Here is a 24,020-nt window from a genome sequence, read left to right on the forward strand (position 1 = left end):
CACTCCCAGGACAGCTACAGCACGGGGTTAGATACAGAGTAAAGCTCCCTCTACACTGTCCCCATCAAACACTCCCAGGACAGGTACAGCACGGGGTTAGATACAGAGTAAAGCTCCCTCTACACTGTCCCCATCAAACACTCCCAGGACAGGTACAGCACGGGGTTAGATACAGAGTAAAGCTCTCTCTACACTGTCCCCATCAAACACTCCCAGGACAGGTACAGCACGGGGTTAGATACAGAGTAAAGCTCCCTCTACACTGTCCCCATCAAACACTCCCAGGACAGGTACAGCACGGGGTTAGATACAGAGTAAAGCTCCCTCTACACTGTCCACATCAAACACTCCCAGGACAGGTACAGCACGGGGTTAGATACAGAGTAAAGCTCCCTCTACACTGTCCCCATCAAACACTCCCAGGACAGGTACAGCACGGGGTTAGATACAGAGTAAAACTCCCTCTACACTGTCCCCATCAAACACTCCCAGGGCAGGTACAGCACGGGGTTAGATACAGAGTAAAGCTCCCTCTACACTGTCCCCACTCCCAGGACAGGTGCAGCACGGGGTTAGATACAGAGTGAAGCTGCCTCGACACTGTCTCCATCAAACACTCCCAGGACAGGTACAGCACGGGGTTAGATACAGAGTGAAGCTCCCTCTACACTGTCCCCCATCAAACACTCCCAGGACAGGTACAGCACAGGGTTAGATACAGAGTGAAGCTCCCTCTACACTGTCCCCCATCAAACACTCCCAGGACAGGTACAGCACGGGGTTAGATACAGAGTGAAGCTCCCTCTACACTGTTCCCCATCAAGCACTCCCAGGACTGGGACAGCACGGGTTTAGATACAGAGTAAAGCTCCCTCTACACTGTCCCCATCAAACACTCCCAGGACAGGTGCAGAATAGGGTTAGATACAGAGTAAAGCTCTCTCTACACTGTCCACATCAAACACTCACAGGACAGGTACAGCACGGGGTTAGATACAGAGTAAAACTCCCTCTACACTGTCCCCATCAAACACTCCCAGGGCAGGTACAGCACGGGGTTAGATACAGAGTAAAGCTCCCTCTACACTGTCCCCACTCCCAGGACAGGTGCAGCACGGGGTTAGATACAGAATATAGCTCCCTCTACACTGTCCCCATCAAACACTCCCAGGACAGGTACAGCATGGGGTTAGATACAGAGTAAAGCTCCCTCTACACTGTCCCCATCAAACACTCCCAGGACAGGTACAGCACGGGGTTAGATACAGAGTGAAGCTCCCTCTACACTGTCCACATCAAACACTCCCAGGACAGGTACAGGCACGGGGTTAGATATTGAGTGAAGCTCCCTCTACACTGTCCACATCAAACACTCCCAGGACAGGTACAGCATGGGGTTAGATACAGAGTAAAGCTCCCTCTACACTGTCCCCATCAAACACTCCCAGGACAGGTACAGCACGGGGTTAGATACAGAGTGAAGCTCCCTCTACACTGTCCACATCAAACACTCCCAGGACAGGTACAGCACGGGGTTAGATACAGAGTAAAACTCCCTCTACACTGTCCCCATCAAACACTCCCAGGGCAGGTGCAGCACGGGGTTAGATACAGACTAAAGCTCCCTCTACACTGTCCCCACTCCCAGGACAGGTACAGCACAGGGTTAGATACAGAATATAGCTCCCTCTACACTGTCCCCATCAAACACTCCCAGGACAGGTACAGCACGGGGCTAGATACCGAGTAAAGCTCCGTCTACAGTGTCCCCATCAAAAACTCCCAGGACAGGTACAGCACGGGGTTAGATACAGAGTGAAGCTCCCTCTACACTGTCCCCCATCAAACACTCCCAGGACAGGTACAGCACGGGGTTAGATACAGAGTGATGCGTGATTAATCCACTCGGGAGGCTGGATCGTACTCGGGAAATAAAGGCTTTTATTCACAACAAGAATAGAGCATACTGCTTAACAATACAATCCCAGACTAAAGGGTCACTAGGAAGTGGCAGTGACCTTTATACTCCTGTCAGAAGGCGGAGCCAAACGGAGTGTACCACAGAACAATGCTAACAGGTGGAACACCCCAACCCTAACCCCAACAGTAACAAGAGTAACATATGTACAAGTACCCATAGTGATAACCATCTATGGTTCACCACACAGAGTAAAGCGCCCTCGACACTGCCCCCATCAAACTCTCCCAGGACAGGTACAGCACGGGGTTAGATACAGAGTAAAGCTCCCTCTACACTGCCCCCATCAAACACTCCCAGGACAGGTACAGCACGGGGTTAGATACAGAGTAAAGCTCCCTCTACACTGTCCCCATCAAACACTCCCAGGACAGGTACAGCACGGGGTTAGATACAGAGTGAAGCTCCCTCTACACTGTCCCCCATCAAACACTCCCAGGACAGGTACAGCATGGGGTTAGATACAGAGTAAAGCTCCCTCTACACTGTGCCCATCAAACACTCCCAGGACAGGTACAGCACGGGGTTAGATACAGAGTAAAGCTCCCTCTACACTGTCCCCATCAAACACTCCCAGGACAGATACAGCACGGGGTTAGATACAGAGTAAAGCTCCCTCTACACTGTCCCCATCAAAAACTCCCAGGACAGATACAGCACGCGGTTAGATACAGAGTAAAGCTCCCTCTACACTGGCCCCATCAAACACTCCCAGGACAGGTACAGCACGGGGTTAGATACAGAGTAAAGCTCCCTCTACACTGGCCCCATCAAACACTCCCAGGACAGGTACAGCACGGGGTTAGATACAGAGTGAAGCTCCCTCTACACTGTCCCCATCAAACACTCCCAGGACAGGTACAGCACGGGGTTAGATACAGAGTAAAGCTCCCTCTACACTGCCCCCCATCAAACACTCCCAGGACAGGTACAGCACGGGGTTAGATACAGAGTGAAGCTGCCTCTACACTGTCCCCATCAAACACTCCCAGGACAGGTACAGCACGGGGTTAGATACAGAGTGAAGCTCCCTCTACACTGTCCCCCATCAAACACTCCCAGGACAGGTACAGCACAGGGTTAGATCCAGAGTGAAGCTCCCTCTACACTGTCCCCCATCAAACACTCCCAGGACAGGTACAGCACGGGGTTAGATACAGAGTGAAGCTCCCTCTACACTGTCCCCCATCAAACACTCCCAGGACTGGGACAGCACGGGGTTAGATACAGAGTAAAGCTCCCTCTACACTGTCCCCATCAAACACTCCCAGGACAGGTGCAGAATAGGGTTAGATACAGAGTAAAGCTCTCTCTACACTGTCCACATCAAACACTCACAGGACAGGTACAGCACGGGGTTAGATACAGAGTACAACCCCCTCTACACTGTCCCCATCAAACACTCCCAGGGCAGGTACAGCACGGGGTTAGATACAGAGTAAAGCTCCCTCTACACTGTCCCCACTCCCAGGACAGGTACAGCATGGGGTTCGATACAGAGTAAAGCTCCCTCTACACTGTCCCCATCAAACACTCCCAGGACAGGTACAGCACGGGGTTAGATACAGAGTGAAGCTCCCTCTACACTGTCCACATCAAACACTCCCAGGACAGGTACAGCACGGGGTTAGATATAGAGTGAAGCTCCCTCTACACTGTCCACATCAAACACTCCCAGGACAGGTACAGCATGGGGTTAGATACAGAGTAAAGCTCCCTCTACACTGTCCCCATCAAACACTCCCAGGACAGGTACAGCACGGGGTTAGATACAGAGTGAAGCTCCCTCTACACTGTCCACATCAAACACTCCCAGGACAGGTACAGCACGGGGTTAGATACAGAGTAAAACTCCCTCTACACTGTCCCCATCAAACACTCCCAGGGCAGGTACAGCACGGGGTTAGATACAGACTAAAGCTCCCTCTACACTGTCCCCACTCCCAGGACAGGTACAGCACAGGGTTAGATACAGAATATAGCTCCCTCTACACTGTCCCCATCAAACACTCCCAGGACAGGTACAGCACGGGGTTAGATACAGAGTGAAGCTCCCTCTACACTGTCCCCCATCAAACACTCCCAGGACAGGTACAGCACGGGGTTAGATACAGAGTGATGCGTGATTAATCCACTCGGGAGGCTGGATCGTACTCGGGAAATAAAGGCTTTTATTCACAACAAGAATAGAGCATACTGCTTAACAATACAATCCCAGACTAAAGGGTCACTAGGAAGTGGCAGTGACCTTTATACTCCTATCAGAAGGCGGAGCCAAACGGAGTGTACCACAGAACAATGCTAACAGGTGGAACACCCCACCCCTAACCCCAACAGTAACAAGAGTAACATATGTACAAGTACCCATAGTGATAACCATCTATGGTTCACCACACAGAGTAAAGCGCCCTCGACACTGCCCCCATCAAACTCTCCCAGGACAGGTACAGCACGGGGTTAGATACAGAGTAAAGCTCCCTCTACACTGCCCCCATCAAACACTCCCAGGACAGGTACAGCACGGGGTTAGATACAGAGTAAAGCTCTCTCTACACTGTCCCCATCAAACACTCCCAGGACAGGTACAGCATGGGGTTAGATACAGAGTAAAGCTCCCTCTACACTGTCCCCATCAAACACTCCCAGGACAGGTACAGCACGGGGTTAGATACAGAGTAAAGCTCTCTCTACACTGTCCCCATCAAACACTCCCAGGACAGGTACAGCACGGGGTTAGATACAGAGTAAAGCTCCCTCTACACTGTCCCCATCAAACACTCCCAGGACAGGTACAGCACGGGGTTAGATACAGAGTAAAGCTCCCTCTACACTGTCCCCATCAAACACTCCCAGGACAGGTACAGCACGGGGTTAGATACAGAGTAAAGCTCCCTCTACACTGTCCCCATCAAACACTCCCAGGACAGGTACAGCACGGGGTTAGATACAGAGTAAAGCTCTCTCTACACTGTCCCCCGTCAAATAGTCCAGTGGCAGCCATGTTTACCATCTGCAAGGCAGCACCTTCCAAACCCACAACCTCCACCATCCAGAAGGACAAGGGCAGCAGACACATGGGGAACACCACCACCTGCAAGTTCCCCTCCGAGCCACTCACCATCCTGACTTGGAAATATATCGGCCGTTCCTTCACTGTGGCTGGGTCAAAATCCTGGAACCCCCTCTCTAACAGCACTGTGGGTGTACCTACACCACACGGACTGACTGATGTCCAATAACAATCCTGGAACTCCCTCTCTAACAGCACTGTGGGTGTACCTACACCACACGGACTGACTGAGATCCAATAACAATCCTGGAACTCCCTCCCTAACAGCGCTGTGGGTGTACCTACACCACACGAACTGACTGATGTCCAAAAACAATCCTGGAACTCCCTCTCTAACAGCACTGTGGGTGTACCTACACCACACGGACTGACTGATGTCCAATAACAATCCTGGAACTCCCTTCCTAACAGCACTGTGGGTGTACCTACACCACACGGACTGACTGATGTCCAAAAACAATCCTGGAACTCCCTCTCTAACAGCACTGTGGGTGTACCTACACCACACGGACTGACTGATGTCCAATAACAATCCTGGAGCTCCCTCCCTAACAGCACTGTGGGTGTACCTACACCACAGGGACTGCAGCGGGTTCAAGATGGCGGCTCACCCACCACCTTCTCAAGGGGCAATTAGTGATGGGCAATAAATACTGGACCCAGCCAGCATGACCCACATCCTGATAATGGAAAATAAAAAGTCCTTTCAGGAGGGGAGAACGAGAGATTCAATACTTTAACAATTCTTTCTATTCACAGAATGCTATCAAAGAATACAATCAGAAGTACGCCCACCTTTGGAACTTTTCTGGACTTCATGCACACTTTGAGCAGGTGAGTTCGACCTTTTCCACTATCATTTTGGGAAGCGGGTCATCATGGTGGCACAGTGGGTTAGCACTGCTGCCTCACAGCGCCAGGGACCCGGTTCGATTCCCGGCTCGGGTCACTGTCTGTGCGGAGTCTGCACATTCTCCCCGTGTCTGTGTGGGTTTCCTCCGGGTGCTCCGGTTTCCTCCCACAGTCTGAAAGACGTGCTGGTTGGGTGCTAAATTCTCCCTCAGCGTAACCCAAACAGGTGCCGGAGTGTGGCAACTAGGGGATTTTCGCAGTAACTTCATTGCAGTGTTAATGTAAGCTTACTTGTGACACTAATAAATAAACTTTAAGCTTCTTGTGTTGGGCTCTGGAGATTTTGAGAGAGGTGGAGGAACTGGTGACTTGCTCTTATCAAGTGTGCTGTCTGCATGGGAAAGCATCTTGGCAGGGGTCAATCCTATGGGTCAGGGGTCAATGCTGTGGATCAGGGGTCAATCCTGTGGGTCAGGGGTCAATCCTGTGGGCCAGTGGTCAATCCTATGGGCCAGTGGTCAATCCTGTGGATCAGGGGTCAATCCTATGGGTCAGGGGTCAATCTTGTGGGTCAGGGGTCAATCCTGTGGGTCAGGGGTCAATCCTGTGGGCCAGGGGTCAATCCTGTGGGTCAGGGGTCAATCCTGTGGTTCAGGGGTCAATCCTGTGGGCCAGTGGTCAATCCTGTGGATCGGGGTCAATCCTGTGGGTCAGGGGCCAATCCTGTGGTTCAGGGGTCAATCCTGTGGTTCAGGGGTCAATCCTGTGGGTCAGGGGTCAATCCTGTGGGCCAGGGGTCAATCCTATGGGCCAGGGGTCAATCCTATGGGTCAGGGGTCAAGCCTATGGGCCAGGGGTCAATCCTATGGGTCAGGGGTCAATCCTGTGGGTCAGGGGCCAATCCCGTGGTTCAGGGGTCAATCCCATGGGTCAGGGGTCAATCCTGTGGGCCAGGGGTCAATCCTATGGGCCAGGGGTCAATCCTATGGGTCAGGGGTCAAGCCTATGGGCCACGGGTCAATCCTATGGGCCAGGGGTCAATCCTGTGGGCCACGGGTCAATCCTGTGGGCCAGGGGTCAATCCTATGGGCCAGGGGTCAATCCTGTGGGCCAGGGGTCAATCCTATGGGCCAGGGGTCAATCCTGTGGGCCAGGGGTCAATCCTGTGGGCCAGGGGTCAATCCTGTGGGCCAGGGGTCAATCCTATGGGCCAGGGGTCAATCCTGTGGGCCAGGGGTCAATCCTGTGGGCCAGGGGTCAATCCTGTGGGCCAGGGGTCAATCCTGTGGGCCAGGGGTCAATCCTATGGGTCAGGGGTCAATCCTGTGGGCCAGGGGTCAATCCTGTGGGCCAGGGGTCAATCCTGTGGGCCAGGGGTCAATCCTGTGGGCCAGGGGTCAATCCTATGGGCCAGGGGTCAATCCTATGGGCCAGGGGTCAATCCTGTGGGCCACGGGTCAATCCTGTGGGCCAGGGGTCAATCCTGTGGGCCAGGGGTCAATCCCATGGGCCAGGGGTCAATCCTATGGGTCAGGGGTCAATCCTATGGGTCAGGGGTCAATCCTATGGGCCAGGGGTCAATCCTATGGGTCAGGGGTCAAGCCTATGGGTCAGGGGTCAATCCTATGGGTCAATCCTATGCATTATGGTTCAATCCTTGGGGGGGGCCCAAGGATCCCATTGTACACCCCCCCCTGCTGAAACTCCATTGATTTCAGTGGGGTAGTATGATCACACCGGGAGGAGTGGCCGTTACATCCCGCCCCATCCTCCTGAGGGTCACATGGCAGCTGTGGGTTGAGTTGTGGAGGGGTGGGGGGGAGGGTAGGGGGTGGAGGATGGGGGGAGGGGGGAGTGGGAGGGTGGGGTTGGGGGGAGGGGTGGGGAGGAGGGTGGGGGGGCCTGGGGGGAGGGGGGGATCATTTGAGCATTAACATGACTTCTGACTACTTCTTCTGCTTTCTTCACAGTTGCCCCATGGAGAATGTCAGTATCTGCTGAGAAAACTCCTCCCAAACATGGCGAAACTGGCTTTACAGTTACCAAAGCTGTGTTCCAAGGTTAGCACTCGCTGTCTATGGAATTGAAAAGTTGGGAAGTTCTGTATGAATCTATGGTTCGACATTGAGAGCACTGTGTGCAGTTCTGGTCACCGCAAAGGATAAGTTCATGAGATATAGGAGCAGAATATGACCATTCGGCCCATCGAGTCTGCTCTGCCATTCGATCATGGCTGATATACTCCTCATCCCCATTCTCCTGCCTTCTCCCCATAACCCTTCAACCCATTAAAAATCTGTCTAACTCCTCCTTAAATGTACTCACTGTCCCAGCATCCACCGCACTTTGGGGCAGCGAATTCCACAGATTCACAACCCTTTGGGAGAAGTAGTTTCTCCTCAACTCTGTTTTAAATTTGCTGCCTCTTATCCTAAGACTGTGACCTCTCGTCCCAGAATGCCCCACAAGAGGAAGCATCCGCTCCACGTCTACTTTATCCACACCTTTTATCATCTTGTAAACCTCAATTTGATCTCCCCTCATTCTTCTAAATTCCAGAGAGTATCGGCCTAAACTGTTCAATCTCTCTTCACACGACAAACCCCTCATCTCTGGAATCAATCCAGTGAACCTCCTCTGAACTGCCTCTGATGCCACAACACCTTTCCTCAAATAAAGACCTCAATATAGAGGATATAGGAATAGAAAGGATGTCGAGGCTGTTGAAAAGTTGAGTAGATTGTTTTTTTTAATTGTAAAATGCGACAGAAAAGGATTGCATGGTCCCAATAAAAGATGGTGCTTTTTCTGTGCTCAGAGTGTTAAAAAAAAGTGCAAGTACACAGGGAGCCCAGACTGAAACATTTATATCAAAAGGCCAAGCAGCAGGGTTACCAAAGCAACAGGCTCAGACTTTTCAATTTTTTTGAATTCAGCCAATCAATTTGAATTACGCACTTAGATACCAATAACCCATTAAATTTAAATCTGATTTTTTTTTAAACAACCCACGACCAATCTTATTGTGGGAGATATCGATATGTCATCACAGGGATAAAAGAAGGGGGGCAGTGGGACAAAAAGGAGAGAGCAAATGCTATCTGCCAGAGATCACAGCTCTTAGCTCAAAGCTAGATAGCAAAGGTACCAAAAGAAGAATCAACGGAGAAAGCCCAGAATATTCCGGAAGACACAAAACCTGGTTGTAATTTAGAGAGCGACTAAAATCCTATTTTTTTATTAATGAGTGGGAATTGTCTTCCATTAGAATAGGGTTTTATTTAGTTTGTTAATAGTTTAGTTAACTGGGTCACCGTTTGTTAGATAAATAAAGCGTTACTTGTTGATTTTACAGAGAGAGTCTCTGGTAGTAATTTTGATTTAACCACTAAAAGTTGCTGAAGCGTAGGTCACACCTCTTCACACTCACTTTAACAGATCAGAGGGCGAGGTATTCCTCTTTGGGTGTTTCGGTGTTCGTTCTCAGAGGGGGGAACCAACCTCCCCTTTATAACAAAGCACTGCAGAGAAGATTTACAAGGATGGTCCCAAAAATGTATGGATTCATATATCAGGAAAGGATTGACAGGCTGGGTCTCTTTCCCAGAATCATAGAATCCTACAGTGCAAAATGAGGCCATTTGGCCCATCAGGTCTACACCGATCACAATCCCACCCAGGCCCTTCCTCCATAACCCCATGAGTTCACCCTAGCTAGTCCCCCTGACACTAAAGGGCAATTTAGCATGGCCAATCCACCTAACCCACACATCTTTAGACTGTGGGAGGAAACGGGAGCGCCCGGAGGAAACCCGCACAGACACAGGGGAGAACGTGCAGACTCCGCACAGACAGTGACCCAAGCCGGGTATCGAACCCGGGTGAGATAGCAGTGCTAACCACCCATTCTAATCCCACGCGGACACGGGGAGAAAGTGCAGACTCCGCACAGACAGTGACCCAAGCCGGGGAATTGAACCCGGGTCCCTAGTGCTGTGAGGCAGCAGTGCTAACCCACTGTACCACCTTGGCGCTGTTTCCTCTTCAAAAAAGGTGGCTGATGACGTGACCTAATCGAGCACCTTTGACTTGATTTATTATTGTCCCATGTACTGGGATACAGTGAAAAGTATTGTTTGATTTATTATTGTCACATGTACTGGGATACAGTGAAAAGTATTGTTTGATTTATTATTGTCACATGTACTGGGATACAGTGAAAAGTATTGTTTCTTGCGCACTATACAAGACAAAGCATACCGTTCATAGAGTACACAGGGGAGAAGGAAAGGAGAGAGTGCAGAATGTAGCGTTACAGTCTTAGCTAGGGCGCAGAGAAAGATCAACTGAGTGCGAGGTAGGTCCATTCAAAAGTCTGACGGCAGCAGGGAAGAAGCTGTTCTTGAGTCGGTTGGTACATGATCTCAGACATTTGTATCTTTTTCCCAACGGAAGAAGGTGCAAGAGAGAATGTCCGGGTTGAGTGGGGTCCTTGATTATGTTGGCTGCTTTTCCGAGGCAGCGGGAAGTGTAGACAGAGTCAATGGATGGGAGGCTGGTTTGTGTGATGGATTGGGCTACGTTCATGACCCTTTGTAGTTCCTTGCAGTCTTGGGCAGAGCAGGAGCCATACCAAGCTGTGATACAACCAGAAAGAATGCTTTCTATGGAGCATCTGTAAAAGTTGGTGAGAGTCGTGACGGACATGCCAAATTTCCTTAGTCTTCTGAGAAAGTAGAGGCGTTGGTGGGCCTTATCTTTGATAATTCGGAAAGGTTTTTGACGGAGTGGATACAGAGAGAATGTTTCCTCTTGTGGGGGAAGAGCAGAACTAGACGCCATCGATATAAGATAGACACCGAGAACTCCAATTGGGAATTCAAAGAAACCTTTCCACCCAGAGAGTGGGGAGAATGTGGAACTGGCTGCCACAGGGCGAGGTTGAAGTGAATTGGGTGGGTGTATGTAAGGGTGAGCTGGATAAACATATGAGGATAGGATGTGTTAGGATGGTAAATTTAAATGAGGAAAGATGGGAGGAAGCTTGAATGGTGCATAAATGGGCCGAATGGCCTGTTTCTCTGCCGGATATCTGATGTAACCATCCGCAACTAGAGTACTGTGTGCAAGTTTGGTTCCCTTATTTGCGAAAGGATATATTGGCCTTGGAGGGACTACAGAGAAGGTTCACCAGTTTGATACCGGAGATGAGGGGGTGTAGCTTATGAGGAGAGATTGAACAGATTGGGTCTGTACTCGTTGGAGTTTAGAAGGCTGAGGGGAGATCTTATAGAGACATATAAGATAATGAAGGGGCTCGACAGGGTAGAGGCAGAGAGATTCTTTCCACTTAGAAAGGAAACAAGAACTAGAGGACACAGCCTCAGAATAAGGGGGAGTCAGTTTAGGACAGAGTTGAGGAGGAACTTCTCTCAGAGGGTAGTGAATCTCTGGAATTCTCTGCCCATTGAAGCAGTGGAGGCTACCTCGTGAAATATGTTTAAGTCACAGGTAGATAGATTTCTGATCAATAAGGGAATTAAGGGTTATGGGGAGCGGGCGGGTAAGTGGAACTAAACCACTATCAGATCAGCCATGATCTTATTGAATGGCGGGGCAGGCTCGAGGGGCCAGATGGCCTACTCCTGCTCCTATTTCTTATGTTCTTATGCACATGGAGTTCTTGCAAATCTATGGAATGTTCGACACATCTTGGCAGATCAAGAGTGGTGTCCACAAATGGGAACATGGTGGATGGATCAGCAACCTCTCAGTGCTCAGATGCAGAAAGAGTATTTGGACAAGTTGGCAGTGACACAATTAGTCCTTAGTGTCCAAGTATGTGTAGGTTAGGTGGATTGGCCATGCCAATTTGCCTCTTAGTGTCCAAAGATGTGCGGGTTAGGTCGATTGGCCATGCTAAATTGCCCCTTAGTGTCCAAAGATGTGCAGGTTAGGTGGATTGGCCAAGCTAAATTGTCCCTTAGTGTCCAATGATGTGCGGGCTAGGTGGATTGGCCATGCTAAATTGCCTCTTAATGTCCAAAGATGTGCGGGTTAAGTGGATTGGCCATGCTAAATTGCCCCTCAGTGTCCAAAGATGTGCAGGTTAGGTGGATTGGCCATGCTAAATTGTCCCTTAGTGTCCAAAGACGTGCAGGTTAGGTGGATTGGCCAGGCTAAATTGCCCCTTAGTGTCCAAAGATGTGGGGGTTAGGTGGATTGGCCATGCTAAATTGCCCCTCAGTGTCCAAAGATATGCGGGTTAGGTGGATTGGCCATGCTAAATTGCCCCTTAGTGTCCAAAGATGTGCGGGTTAGGTGGATTGGCCATGCTAAATTGCCCCTTAGTGTCCAAAGATGTGCGGGTTAGGTGGATTGGCCATGCTAAATTGTCCCTTAGTGTCCAAAGATGTGCAGGTTAGGGGGATTGGCCATGCTAAATTGTCCCTTAGTGTCCAAAGATGTGCAGGTTAGGTGGATTGGCCATGCTAAATTGTCCCTTAGTGTCCAAAGATGTGCAGGTTAGGTGGATTGGCCATGCTAAATTGCCCCTTAGTGTCCAAAGATGTGCAGGTTAGGGGGATTGGCCATGCTAAATTGTCCCTTAGTGTCCAAAGATGTGCAGGTTAGGAAGATTGGCCATGCTAAATTGCCCCTTAGTGTCCAAAGATCTGCAGGTTAGGGGGATTGGCCATGCTAAATTATCCCTTAGTGTCCAAAGACGTGCAGGTTAGGTGGATTGGCCATGCTAAATTGTCCCTTAGTGTCCAAAGATGTGCGGGTTATGTGGATTGGCCATGCTAAATTGTCCCTTAGTGTCCAAAGATGTGCAGGTTAGGTGGATTGGCCATGCTAAATTGTCCCTTAGTGTCCAAAGATGTGCAGGTTAGGTGGATTGGCCATGCTAAATTGTCCCTTAGTGTCCAAAGATGTGCAGGTTAGGTGGATTGGCCATGCTAAATTGTCCCTTAGTGTCCAAAGATGTGCAGGTTAGGTGGATTGGCCATGCTAAATTGCCCCTTAGTGTCCAAAGATGTGCAGGTTAGGGGGATTGGCCATGCTAAATTGTCCCTTAGTGTCCAAAGATGTGCAGGTTAGGAAGATTGGCCATGCTAAATTGCCCCTTAGTGTCCAAAGATGTGCAGGTTAGGAAGATTGGCCATGCTAAATTGCCCCTTAGTGTCCAAAGATGTGCAGGTTAGGAAGATTGGCCATGCTAAATTGCCCCTTAGTGTCCAAAGATGTGCAGGTTAGGGGGATTGGCCATGCTAAATTGTCCCTTAGTGTCCAAAGATGTGCAGGTTAGGAAGATTGGCCATGCTAAATTGCCCCTTAGTGTCCAAAGATGTGCAGGTTAGGGGGATTGGCCATGCTAAATTGTCCCTTAGTGTCCAAAGATGTGCAGGTTAGGGGGATTGGCCATGCTAAATTGTCCCTTAGTGTCCAAAGATGTGCAGGTTAGGGGGATTGGCCATGCTAAATTGCCCCTTAGTGTCCAAAGATGTGCGGGTTAGGTGGATTGGCCATGCTAAATTGCCCCTTAGTGTCCAAAGATGTGCGGGTTAGGGGGATTGGCCATGCTAAATTGTCCCTTAGTGTCCAAAGATGTGCAGGTTAGGGGGATTGGCCATGCTAAATTGCCCCTTAGTGTCCAAAGATGTGCGGGTTAGGTGGATTGGCCATGCTAAATTGCCCCTTAGTGTCCAAAGATGTGCAGGTTAGGGGGATTGGCCATGCTAAATTGCCCCTTAGTGTCCAAAGATGTGCGGGTTAGGGGGATTGGCCATGGTGTGGGGTTACAACGATAGAGCGGGGGTGAGACCCTGGATAAAATATTCTTTCACGGAGTCAGTATAGACTTGATGGACTGAATGGCCTCTTCTGCACTGTAGGGTTTCTCTGATTCTAGGACAGCAACAATGAACCCCCCACAGTCACCGATGGGCCTCTTCACCTCGTGTCCTTCCTGTCAGATTCTGAGATACCTTCTGGGGAGTAAGACTTCGGGGAAGTTGATAGACCCCCCCCAAAAAATGGAGGTGGAAGCGTTGCCGAGAAAAATAAGTTCAAGGTGAAGGAAGATCAACTTCAGGGTGTGTTTAAATCTTCCTCAGGCCTGGGAGCGGCCATTTTGGACTGAGGTGAGGGACGATTTCTCCACTCGGAGGGTTGTGGATCTTCAAAGAGGGTTTGGATGGTTGAATATATTCAAGATGGATAGATGCTTAGACAATGTGGGGGGTAGAGCAGGAGCTGGAGATGTGGAGGAATGGTCATGAGTTGAGAGGCTTCCTCCTGTTTCTTGTTCTTCTTGGAGTGAGCCTGTTTCTCTGGGGCGCCTCTTTCTCTCTCCCACTCTCTTTGTTTTCCCGTTCCAGCCCATCCCGCTCCTGAAACAGCGGAGGGCCCGCGCCATCACGATGTCGCAAGAGCAGATCGCCTGCTTGTTGGCCAACGCCTTTTTCTGCACCTTCCCCCATCGCAACAGCACCCGGCCCAACTCCGAGTACAGCAACTTCCCGGATATCAACTTCAACAGGTCAGTTTAACGGAACGGACGCCTGGGCCTCTCCGCCGGACTCCCGGCTGCCTCTGGAGATCGAGGGGCGGTGGGACTCGAGCCCCCGCTGCGGAGACTCCCGACAGGCTGACTCTCCCAACGCCCGGCTTTAGGGAGTGCTGCACTGTTAGAAGCGCCGTCTTACAGCCAAAGGGTGCGATTTACTGGGTAAAAAAAAACTAAGTGCCCAAATGGCGGGGATATGAGACTTTTCCCTGCCCTTTATTTTGTGGGGGAAGCTCAGTTTGATGAATTTCCGGCACTTCAGTGGGGGTTGGGGGTTGGGGGTGGGACATCACCCGAGAAGCCGGCATCAGTCTGCTGTAGGGGCCAATGCGTGTGCGCCGATCTCCCAGTATACTGAGAGATCGGATGATTATGCCTCTTCCCTCCTGGACACAGCCGGCCTTCCGATCGTCAGCTCAGCCCCACCCCACCCCGGCCACCCGGCAACAACAAACAGTGTCACCACGATCAGAGTGCAGTTTGTGGGATCTTGCTGTGCGGGGATCTTCCAATTCAGAGGAAATGGCAGCTGGGTAATTGTGCCTCATTCCATGTGACACTCTGATCACCCCACCCCACCTCATTTAACCATGACAACGGGGTCCTGAAACCCACAGGGAATGTCCTGTATCCTGCCTGATTGCCCCAATCCCTGCCACCTTCCCCCCCTACCCCAACCTCCAAATCAGACGGCATGGTGGTTAGCACTGCTGCCTCACAGCGCCAGGGACCCGGGTTCGATACCCGGCTTGGGTCACTGTCTGTGCGGAGTTTGCATGTTCTCCCCGTGTCTGCGTGGGTTTCCTCCGGGTGCTCCGGTTTCCTCCCACAGTCCAAAAGATGTGTGGATTAAGTGGATTGGCCATGCTAAATTGCCCCTTAGTGTCAGGGGAATTAGCAGGGTAAATATGTGGGGCTACAGGGATAGGGCCTGGGTGGGATTGTGGTCGGTGCAGACTCGATGGGCCAAATGGCCTCTTTCTGTACTGTACTGAAAAATAAACATAACAGCGGGCAATAACTGGCTTTCCTTTTGCAGGAAGCTAGGGAAGGGCGATGGCCCAGTGGTATTATCGCTAGACTATTAACCCAAAAACTCAGCTGGGGATCTGGGTTCGAATCCCGCCTCGGCAGATGGTGAAATTTGATTTCAATAATAAAAGAAATCTGGAATTAAAAATCTATGGATGTAATGGGCGGCACGGTAGCACAGTGGTTAGCACTGCTGCTTCACAGCTCCAGGGTCCCGGGTTCGATTCCCGGCTCGGGTCACCGTTTGTGTGGAGTTTGCACATTCTCCCCGTGTCTGCGTGGGTTTCCTCCGGGTGCTCCGGTTTCCTCCCACAGTCCAAAGATGTGCGGGTTAGGTTGATTGGCCAGGTTAAAAAATTGCCCCTTAGAATCCTAAAATGCGTAGGTTAGAGGGATTAGCGGGTAAATATGTGGGGGTAGGGCCTGGGTGGGATTGTGGTCGGTGCAGACTCGATGGGCCGAATGGCCTCCTTCTGCACTGTAGGGATTCTATGATCTTCTATGATCTATGAAACCATTGTCGGAAAAACCCAGCTGGTTCCCTTTAGGGAAGGAAATCTGCCGTCCTTACCCGGTCTGGCCTACATGTGACTCCAGAGCCACAGCAATGTGGTTGACTCTCAACTGTCCTCGGGCAACTAGGGATGGGCAATAAATGCTGGCCCAGCCAGCGACGCCCATGTCCCAGGAATGAATAAATAAAAGCTTTGTAATTTAAACTCTCTTTCCTGTGCACAGGTTATTTGCCAACCCCTCACAGAGGACATCTGAAAAACTGAAGACTATTTTTTGTTACTTCTGCAAGGTTACAGAAGATGGTGAGTGGTGCTGCATTCGGGTGGCGACCGGGCACTCAATTTTGATGTTTAGGTCTTCTGTCTATGCTGCACTGAGGGATCCTGTGTATGCTTAGCTCCAGTTACTCCAGTCTATGCAAAGACTTCATCTTAAGATATTTCTACCGACACACAATTACAGTTGAATGCTAGATTGTAGGGGTTAACTAACTTTGCTACGTTTAACAATTGTAGCTAGCTTCAGTACATGTTGAACCAGAAGTTTAAAAGCAGCAAAATGGGCTATTATTTAAATGGTAAAAAAATTGCAGCATGCTGCTGTGCAGAGGGACCTGGGAGTCCTTGTGCATGAATCGCAAAAAGTTGGTTTGCAGGTGCAGCAGGTAATTAAGAAGGCAAATGGAATTTTGTCCTTCATTGCTAGAGGGATGGAGTTTAAAAACAGTGAGGTTATGTTGCAGCTGTATAAGGTGCTGGTGAGGCCACACCTGGAGTACTGTGTACAGTTTTGGTCTCCTTACTTGAGAAAGGATATACTGGCACTGGAGGGGGTGCAGAGGAGATTCACTAGGTTGATTCCGGAGTTGAGAGGGTTGGCTTATGAGGAGAGACTGAGTAGACTGGGGCTATACTCATTGGAATTCAGAAGAATGAGGGGAGATCTTATAGAAACATATAAGATTATGAAGGGAATAGATAAGATAGAAGCAGGGAGGTTGTTTCCACTGGCGGGTGAAACTAGAACTAGGGGGCATGGCCTCAAAATAAGGGGGAGCAGATTTAGAACATAGAACATTACAGCGCAGTACAGGCCCTTCGGCCCTCGATGTTGCGCCGACCAGTGAAACCAATCTAAAGCCCCTCTAATCTACACTATTCCAATATCATCCATATGTTTATCCAATGACCATTTGAATGCTCTTAATGTTGACGAGTCCACTACTGCTGCAGGCAGGGCATTCCACGCCCTTACTACTCTTTAGGACTGAGTTGAGGAGGAACTTCTTCACCCAAAGGGTTGTGAATCTGTGGAATTCCCTGCCCAGTGAGGCGACCTCCTTGAATGTTTTTAAGGCAAGGATAGATAGATTTTTGAACAGTAAGGGAATTAAGGGTTATGGTGAGCGGGCGGGTAAGTGGAGCTGAGTCCACAAAAAGATCAGCCATGATCTTATTGAATGGCGGAGCAGGCTCGAGGGGCCAGATGGCCGACTCCTGCTCCTAGTTCTTATGTTCTTCTGTAGAAGGCATGCTGGATTAGCTAAATATTGACTGCATTCCTGAAGGGTACACAATGCAGGCAAACAACAGCAGCTGCAAGGATTGTTTTTCTAGACGGAGACAGCTTAGGGAAAACACTTCCAATAATGAGATAAGGGTTGAAATATAGTTTGGATTTTAGAGTGTTTCAGTTCAGGGTGTTCAGGTTCAGGACACGGTTGGGCTGAGAAATCAGACTCCCGAGTTCAATTTCATTTCACTTCCGTCACGTTAATTTTTCTTAAGTTCTGTTCAGTAAAATAACCGGTAGCACAGTGGGTTAGCACTGCTGTTTCACAGCTCCAGGGACCTGGGTTCGAATCCCAGCTCGGGTCACTGTCTGTGTGGAGTCTGTACATTCTCCTCGTGTCTGCGTGGGTTTCCTCCGGGTGCTCCGGTTTCCTCCCACAGTCCAAAGATGTGCGGGTTAGGTTGATTGGCCGTGCTAAAAATTGCCCTTAGTGTCCTGAGATGCGTAGGTTAGAGGGATTAGCGGGTAAATATATAGGGATGTGGGGGTAGGGCCTGGGTGGGATTGTGGTCGGTGCAGACTCGTTGGGCCGAATGGCCTCTTTCTGTACTGTAGGGTTTGTATGGAAAATAAAACCATTTTAAAACTCGTACCAGTGCTGTCTTTCTCGGCCTCTTCAAGGCCGTGCCTTGCCCAAGTAGGGTAAGAAATATGAATGGGGCCCGGCAGACACTGACCTGACATTTCTTCAATATGAGTTAATGTGGTGAATTCTCCCTTGAGGGGAATGTTTAATTGGCATCAATATTCTATTCATCATCTATCTCTGCTACTCTTACCTCCAACTTAAGTATACTCAATAGTGGAACATCCGGACTGGAGGACATAGAATCCATCTACAAAATGGGCTACCTCCCAATTGCCATTGTAAATTGCCTCTTAGTGTCCAAAGATGTGCAGGCTAGGTGGATTGGCCATGCTAAATTGCCCCTTAGTGTCCAAAGATGTGTAGGTTAGGTGGATTGGCCATGCTAAATTGCCTCTTAGTGTCCAAAGATGTGCTGGTTAGGTGGATTGGCCATGCTAAATTGCCCCTTAGTGTCCAAAGATGTGCAGGTTAGGTGGATTGGCCATGCTAAGTTGTCTCTTAGTGTCCAAAGATGTGTAGGCTAGTTGGATTGGCCATGCTAAATTGCACCTTAGTGTCCAAAGATGTGTAGGTTAGGTGGATTGGACATGCTAAATTGCCCCTTAGTGTCCAAAGATGTGTAGGTTAGGTGGATTGGCCATGCTAAATTGCCTCTTAGTGTCCAAAGATGTGCTGGTTAGGTGGATTGGCCATGCTAAATTGCCCCTTAGTGTCCAAAGATGTGCTGGTTAGGTGGATTGGCCATGCTAAATTGCCTCTTAGTGTCCAAAGATGTGCTGGTTAGGTGGATTGGCCATGCTAAATTGCCCCTTAGTGTCCAAAGATGTGCAAGGTTAGGAGGATTGGCCATGCTAAATTGCCTCATTGTCAGGGGGACTAGTATGGTAAATATGTAGGGTTGCGGGGTGGGATTGTAGCCGGTGCAGACTCGATGGGCTAAATGGCCTCCTTCTGCGCTGTAGGGATTCTATGATTCTGATTCTTAAAAATTGCCAATTGCCCTTCTCCGGTCAACTAAGTACCCCTCCCCACAACTAAATAAAGCTCTTAATAAAGATCCCGGTTGGGTTCATGTCACACTATCTGTAACCCCCACGACTTGCCTGGGCTTGCAAAATCTCACTAACTGTCCTGGCTGGAGACAATACACATCTCTTTAACCTGTGCTTAACCCTCTCTCCACTCACATTGTCTGTACCTTTAAGACTTGATTACCTGTAAAGACTTGCATTCCAACCATTATCTTGTAAATTGAGTTTGTGTCTTTATATGCCCTGTTTGTGATCAGAACTCCTCACTCACCTGATGAAGGAGCCCGAGGCTCCAAAAGCTAGTGCTGCCAAATAAACCTGTTGGACTTTAACCTGGTGTTGTGAGACTTCCTACTGCGCTCACCCGAGTCCAACGCCGGGATCTCCACATCATCGGTCATAGAAGACAGAGGGTAGCAGTGGAAGGGTGTGTTTCTGAATGGAGGGCTGTGACAAGTGGTGTTCCTCAGGGATCAGTGCTGGGACCTTTGCTGTTTGTAATATATATAAATGATTTGGAGGAAAATGTAACTGGTTTGATTAGTAAGTTTGCGGACAACAAAGTTGGTGGATTTGCGGATAGCGATGAGGACCATCAGAGGATACAGCAGGATATAGATCAGTCGGAGACTTGGACGGAGAGATGGCAGATGGAGTTTAATCCAGACAAATGTGAGATAATTCATTTTGGAAGGTCTAAAACAGACAGGAAATATACAGTAAATGGCAGAACCCTTATGAATGTTGATAGGCAGAGGGATCTGGGTGTACAGGTACACAGGTCACTGAAAGTGGCAACGCAGGTGGAGAAGGTAGTCAAGAAGGCATACGGCATGCTTGCCTTCATCGGCCGGGGCATTGAGTTTAAAAATTGGCAAGTCATGTTTCAGCTTTATAGAACCTTAGTTAGGCCTCACTTGGAATATCGAGTTCAACTCTGGTCGCCACACTACCAGAAGGATGTGGAGGCTTTGGAGAGGGTATAGACGAGATTTACCAGGATGTTGCCTGGTATGGAGGGCATTAGCTATGAGGAGAGGTTGGAGAAACTTGGTTTGTTCTCACTGGAACGACATAGGTTGAGGGGCAACCTGATAGAAGTCTACAAGATTATGAGAGGCATGGGCAGAGTGGATAGTCAGAAGCTTTTTCCCAGGGTGGAAGAGTCAATTACTCGGGGGCACAGGTTTAAGGTGCGAGGGGCAAGGTTTAAAGGAGATGTACGAGGCAGATTTTTTACACAGAGAGTAGTGGGTGTCTGGAACTCGCTGCCGGGGGAGGTAGTGGAAGCGGATACGGTAATTACTTTTAAGGGGCGTCTTGACAAATACATGAATAGGATGGGAATAGAGGGATATGGTCCCCAGAAAGGTAGGGGGTTTTAGTTCAGTCGGGCAGCATGGTCGGTGCAGGCTTGGAGGGCCGAAGGGCCTGTTCCTGTGCTGTAATTTTCTTTGTTCTTTGTCCTAAGTGGTTGAGATTTTACAATATTTACTCCTAATCCACACCTTTCCCCTGTCAGTGCCCGAAGGACTGGTTACTTTTCAGAGATGCTGCCTACGTGAGATCATCGATTGGAAGAGGTTAGTGAACTCGATATCCTTTGAAAGCCGTAAACCATAACGATTCAGTTTTGTCAATCTCTAATTCTTTTCATTCTCAAGTCAAATAATTTTGACGAGCCAGAATCTAAAAACCCTACAGTGCAGAAGGAGGCTGTTTAGCCCATTGAGCCTGCACCGGCCAAATCCCACCCCCTAACCCCACGTATTTATCCTGCTAATCCCCCTGACAATAAGGGGCAATTTAGTATGGCCAATCCACCTAACCTGCACATCTTTGGACACTAAGGGGCAATTTAGCATGGCCAATCCACCTAACCCACACATCTTTGGACACTAAGGGACAATTTGGGGAGGCGATGGCCCAATGGTATTATCGCTAGATCATTAATCCAGAAACTCAGCTAATGTTCTGGGGACCCGGGTTCGAATCCCACCACAGCAGATGGTGAAATTTGAATTCAATAAAAAATATCTGGAATTAAGAATCTACTGATGACCATGAAACCATTGTCGATTGTCGGAAAAACTCATCTGGTTCACTAATGTCCTTTCGGGAAGGAAATCTGCCGTCCTTACCTGGTCTGGCCTACATGTGACTCCAGAGCCACAGCAATGTGGTTGACTCGCGACTGCCCTCGGGCAACTAGGGATGGGCAATAAATGCTGGCCCAGCCAGCGACGCCCGTGTCCCACGAATGAATTAAAAAAAAAATTTAGCATGGCCAATCCACCTAACCCACACATCTTTGGATTTTTGGAGGAAACCGGAGCATCCAGAGGAAACCCACGCAGACATGGGGAGAATGTGCAGACTCCACACAGTCACCCGAGGTCGGAATTGAACCCGGGTCCCTGGCGCTGTGAGGCAGCAGTGTTAACCACTGCGCCACCGTGCTGCTCCACAGAATCTTACAACATGGGAGGCCAGTCAGCCTATTGTGCCTCTGCTGTTTACCTGAAATCTGTAGCCTCTGGTCACTGTCCCTCCTGGCAATGTTAGGTCAACATGGCGGCACGGTGGCACAGTGGTTGGCACTGCTGCCTCAGAGCGCCGGGGACCCGAGTTCGATTCCCGGCTTGGGTCACTGTCTGTGCGGAGTCTGCACGTTCTCCCCATGTCTGCGTGGGTTTCCTCCGGGTGCTCCAGTTTCTTCCCACAGTCCAAAAGGCGTGCTGGTTAGGTGCTAAATTCCCCCTCAGTGTAACCCGAACAGGTGTTGGAGTGTGCGGCGACTAGGGGATTTTCACAGTAACTTCATTGCAGTGTTAATGTAAGCCGACCTGTGACACGAATACATAAACTTGAAGCTCATTTGAATTAAAGCTGGCTACGTTATATAAGCGGACTTGTGGCGCAGTGGGTAGCGTCTCTCCCTCTGAGCTGGAAGCTCTGGGTTCGAGTCCCACCCCAGGAAATGATGGCCAAGGAAGGTGTGTTCGTAATGCGGCCAAAACAGGTTGGTGCACCAGCTTTCTGACAAGTGCCAATGGCAGGTGGTAAAAGCGGGAGAGACTCCTGGTCAGAGTGGCACCCCCCTGGCGACAGGCTAGTGTCTCCAGGAAAAACACGTGGCTATGGAAACATGAATGCATGCCTTGTGTACCACAAGGTGAGGCAACAGGAACAACATTATTTCAGTAAAATATCTTGGATAAGAGTTTTTCGATTTGAAAGCAATTTCTGATCCAGGGCGGATTGCATGCACAAGTGCGCTAGTTTTAAGAAGTTCTTTTTCCCTTAACATTTCTGCCCAACTGACTTGTACATTATCAAACGTAACATCTGCTGTAGACCAACATAATCAGGCAGTCCGTGGGCAGCACGGTGGCACAGTGATTAGCTCCAGGGACCCGGGTTCGATTCCCGGCTTGGGTCACTGCCTGTGCGGAGTCTGCACGTTCTCCCCCGTGTCTGCGTGGGTTTCCTCCGGGTGCTCCGGTTTCCTCCCACAGTCTGAAAGAACAAAGAACAATACAGCACAGGAACAGGCCCTTCGGCTCTCCAAGCCCATGCCGCTCCCTGGTCCAAACGAGACCATTCTTTTGTATCCCTCCATTCCCACTCCATTCATATGGCTATCGAGATAAGTCTTAAACATTCCCAGTGTGTCCGCCTCCACCACCTTGCCCGGCAGCGCATTCCAGGCCCCCACCACCCTCTGTGTAAAATATGTCCTTCTGATATCCATGTTAAACCTCCCCCCCTTCACCTTGAACCTATGACCCCTCGTGAACGTCACCACCGACCTGGGGAAAAGCTTCCCACCGTTCACCCTATCTATGCCTTTCATAATTTTATACACCTCTATTAGGTCACCCCTCATCCTCCGTCTTTCCAGTGAGAACAACCCCAGTTTACCCAATCTCTCCTCATAACTAAGCCCCTCCATACCAGGCAACATCCTGGTAAACCTCCTCTGTACTCTCTCCAAAGCCTCCACGTCCTTCTGGTAGTGTGGCGACCAGAACTGGATGCAGTATTCCAAATGCGGCCGAACCAACGTTCTATACATCTGCAACATCAGACCCCAACTTTTATACTCTATGCCCCGTCCTATAAAGGCAAGCATGCCATATGCCTTCTTCACCACCTTCTCCACCTGTGACGTCACCTTCAAGGATCTGTGGACTTGCACACCCAGGTCCCTCTGCGTATCTACACCCTTTATGGTTCTGCCATTTATCGTATAGCTCCTCCCTACATTATTTCTACCAAAATGCATCACTTCTCATTTATCTGGATTGAACTCCATCTGCCATTTCTTTGCCCAAATTTCCAGCCTATCTATATCCTTCTGTAGCTTCTGACAATGTTCCTCACTATCTGCAAGTCCTGCCAATTTTGTGTCGTCCGCAAACTTACTGATCACCCCAGTTACACCTTCTTCCAGATCGTTTATATAAATCACAAACAGCAGAGGTCCCAATACAGAGCCCTGCGGAACATCACAAGTCACAGGCCTCCAGCCGGAAAAAGACCCTTCCACTACCACCCTCTGTCTTCTGTGACCACGTCAGAAAGACGTGCTGGTTAGGGGCTAAATTCTCCCTCAGTGGAACCCGAACAGGCGCCGGAGTGTGTGGCGACGGGGGGGTTTTCACAGTAACTTCATCGCAGTGTGTGCCCTCGGGCAAGTCGGGATGGCCAATAAGTGTTGGACAGCCAGTGACGCCCATGTCCCGCGAATGAATTTTAAAAATGTTTTATGATGCCCCTGTGAAGCATCTTGGGACTTTATGTTAAAG

The 24,020-nt window shown here is 49.7% G+C and overlaps 1 protein-coding gene across 1 annotated transcript in view; it reads left to right on the forward strand.

Annotated features, from left to right (window-relative positions):
• Positions 1-24,020, forward strand: part of LOC144510044 (poly(ADP-ribose) glycohydrolase-like) — an 87,856-nt gene that overhangs the window by 45,368 nt on the left and 18,468 nt on the right. The window contains exons 5-9 of the mRNA XM_078239258.1: positions 5,808-5,882; positions 7,871-7,960; positions 14,282-14,442; positions 16,240-16,319; positions 20,732-20,792. Of these exons, the coding sequence (XP_078095384.1) occupies positions 5,808-5,882; positions 7,871-7,960; positions 14,282-14,442; positions 16,240-16,319; positions 20,732-20,792 (467 nt within the window). The remainder of the gene's footprint in view (positions 1-5,807; positions 5,883-7,870; positions 7,961-14,281; positions 14,443-16,239; positions 16,320-20,731; positions 20,793-24,020) is intronic.

Source organism: Mustelus asterias, chromosome 22 (assembly GCF_964213995.1).
Source record: "Mustelus asterias chromosome 22, sMusAst1.hap1.1, whole genome shotgun sequence".
Lineage (NCBI taxonomy): Eukaryota > Metazoa > Chordata > Chondrichthyes > Carcharhiniformes > Triakidae > Mustelus > Mustelus asterias.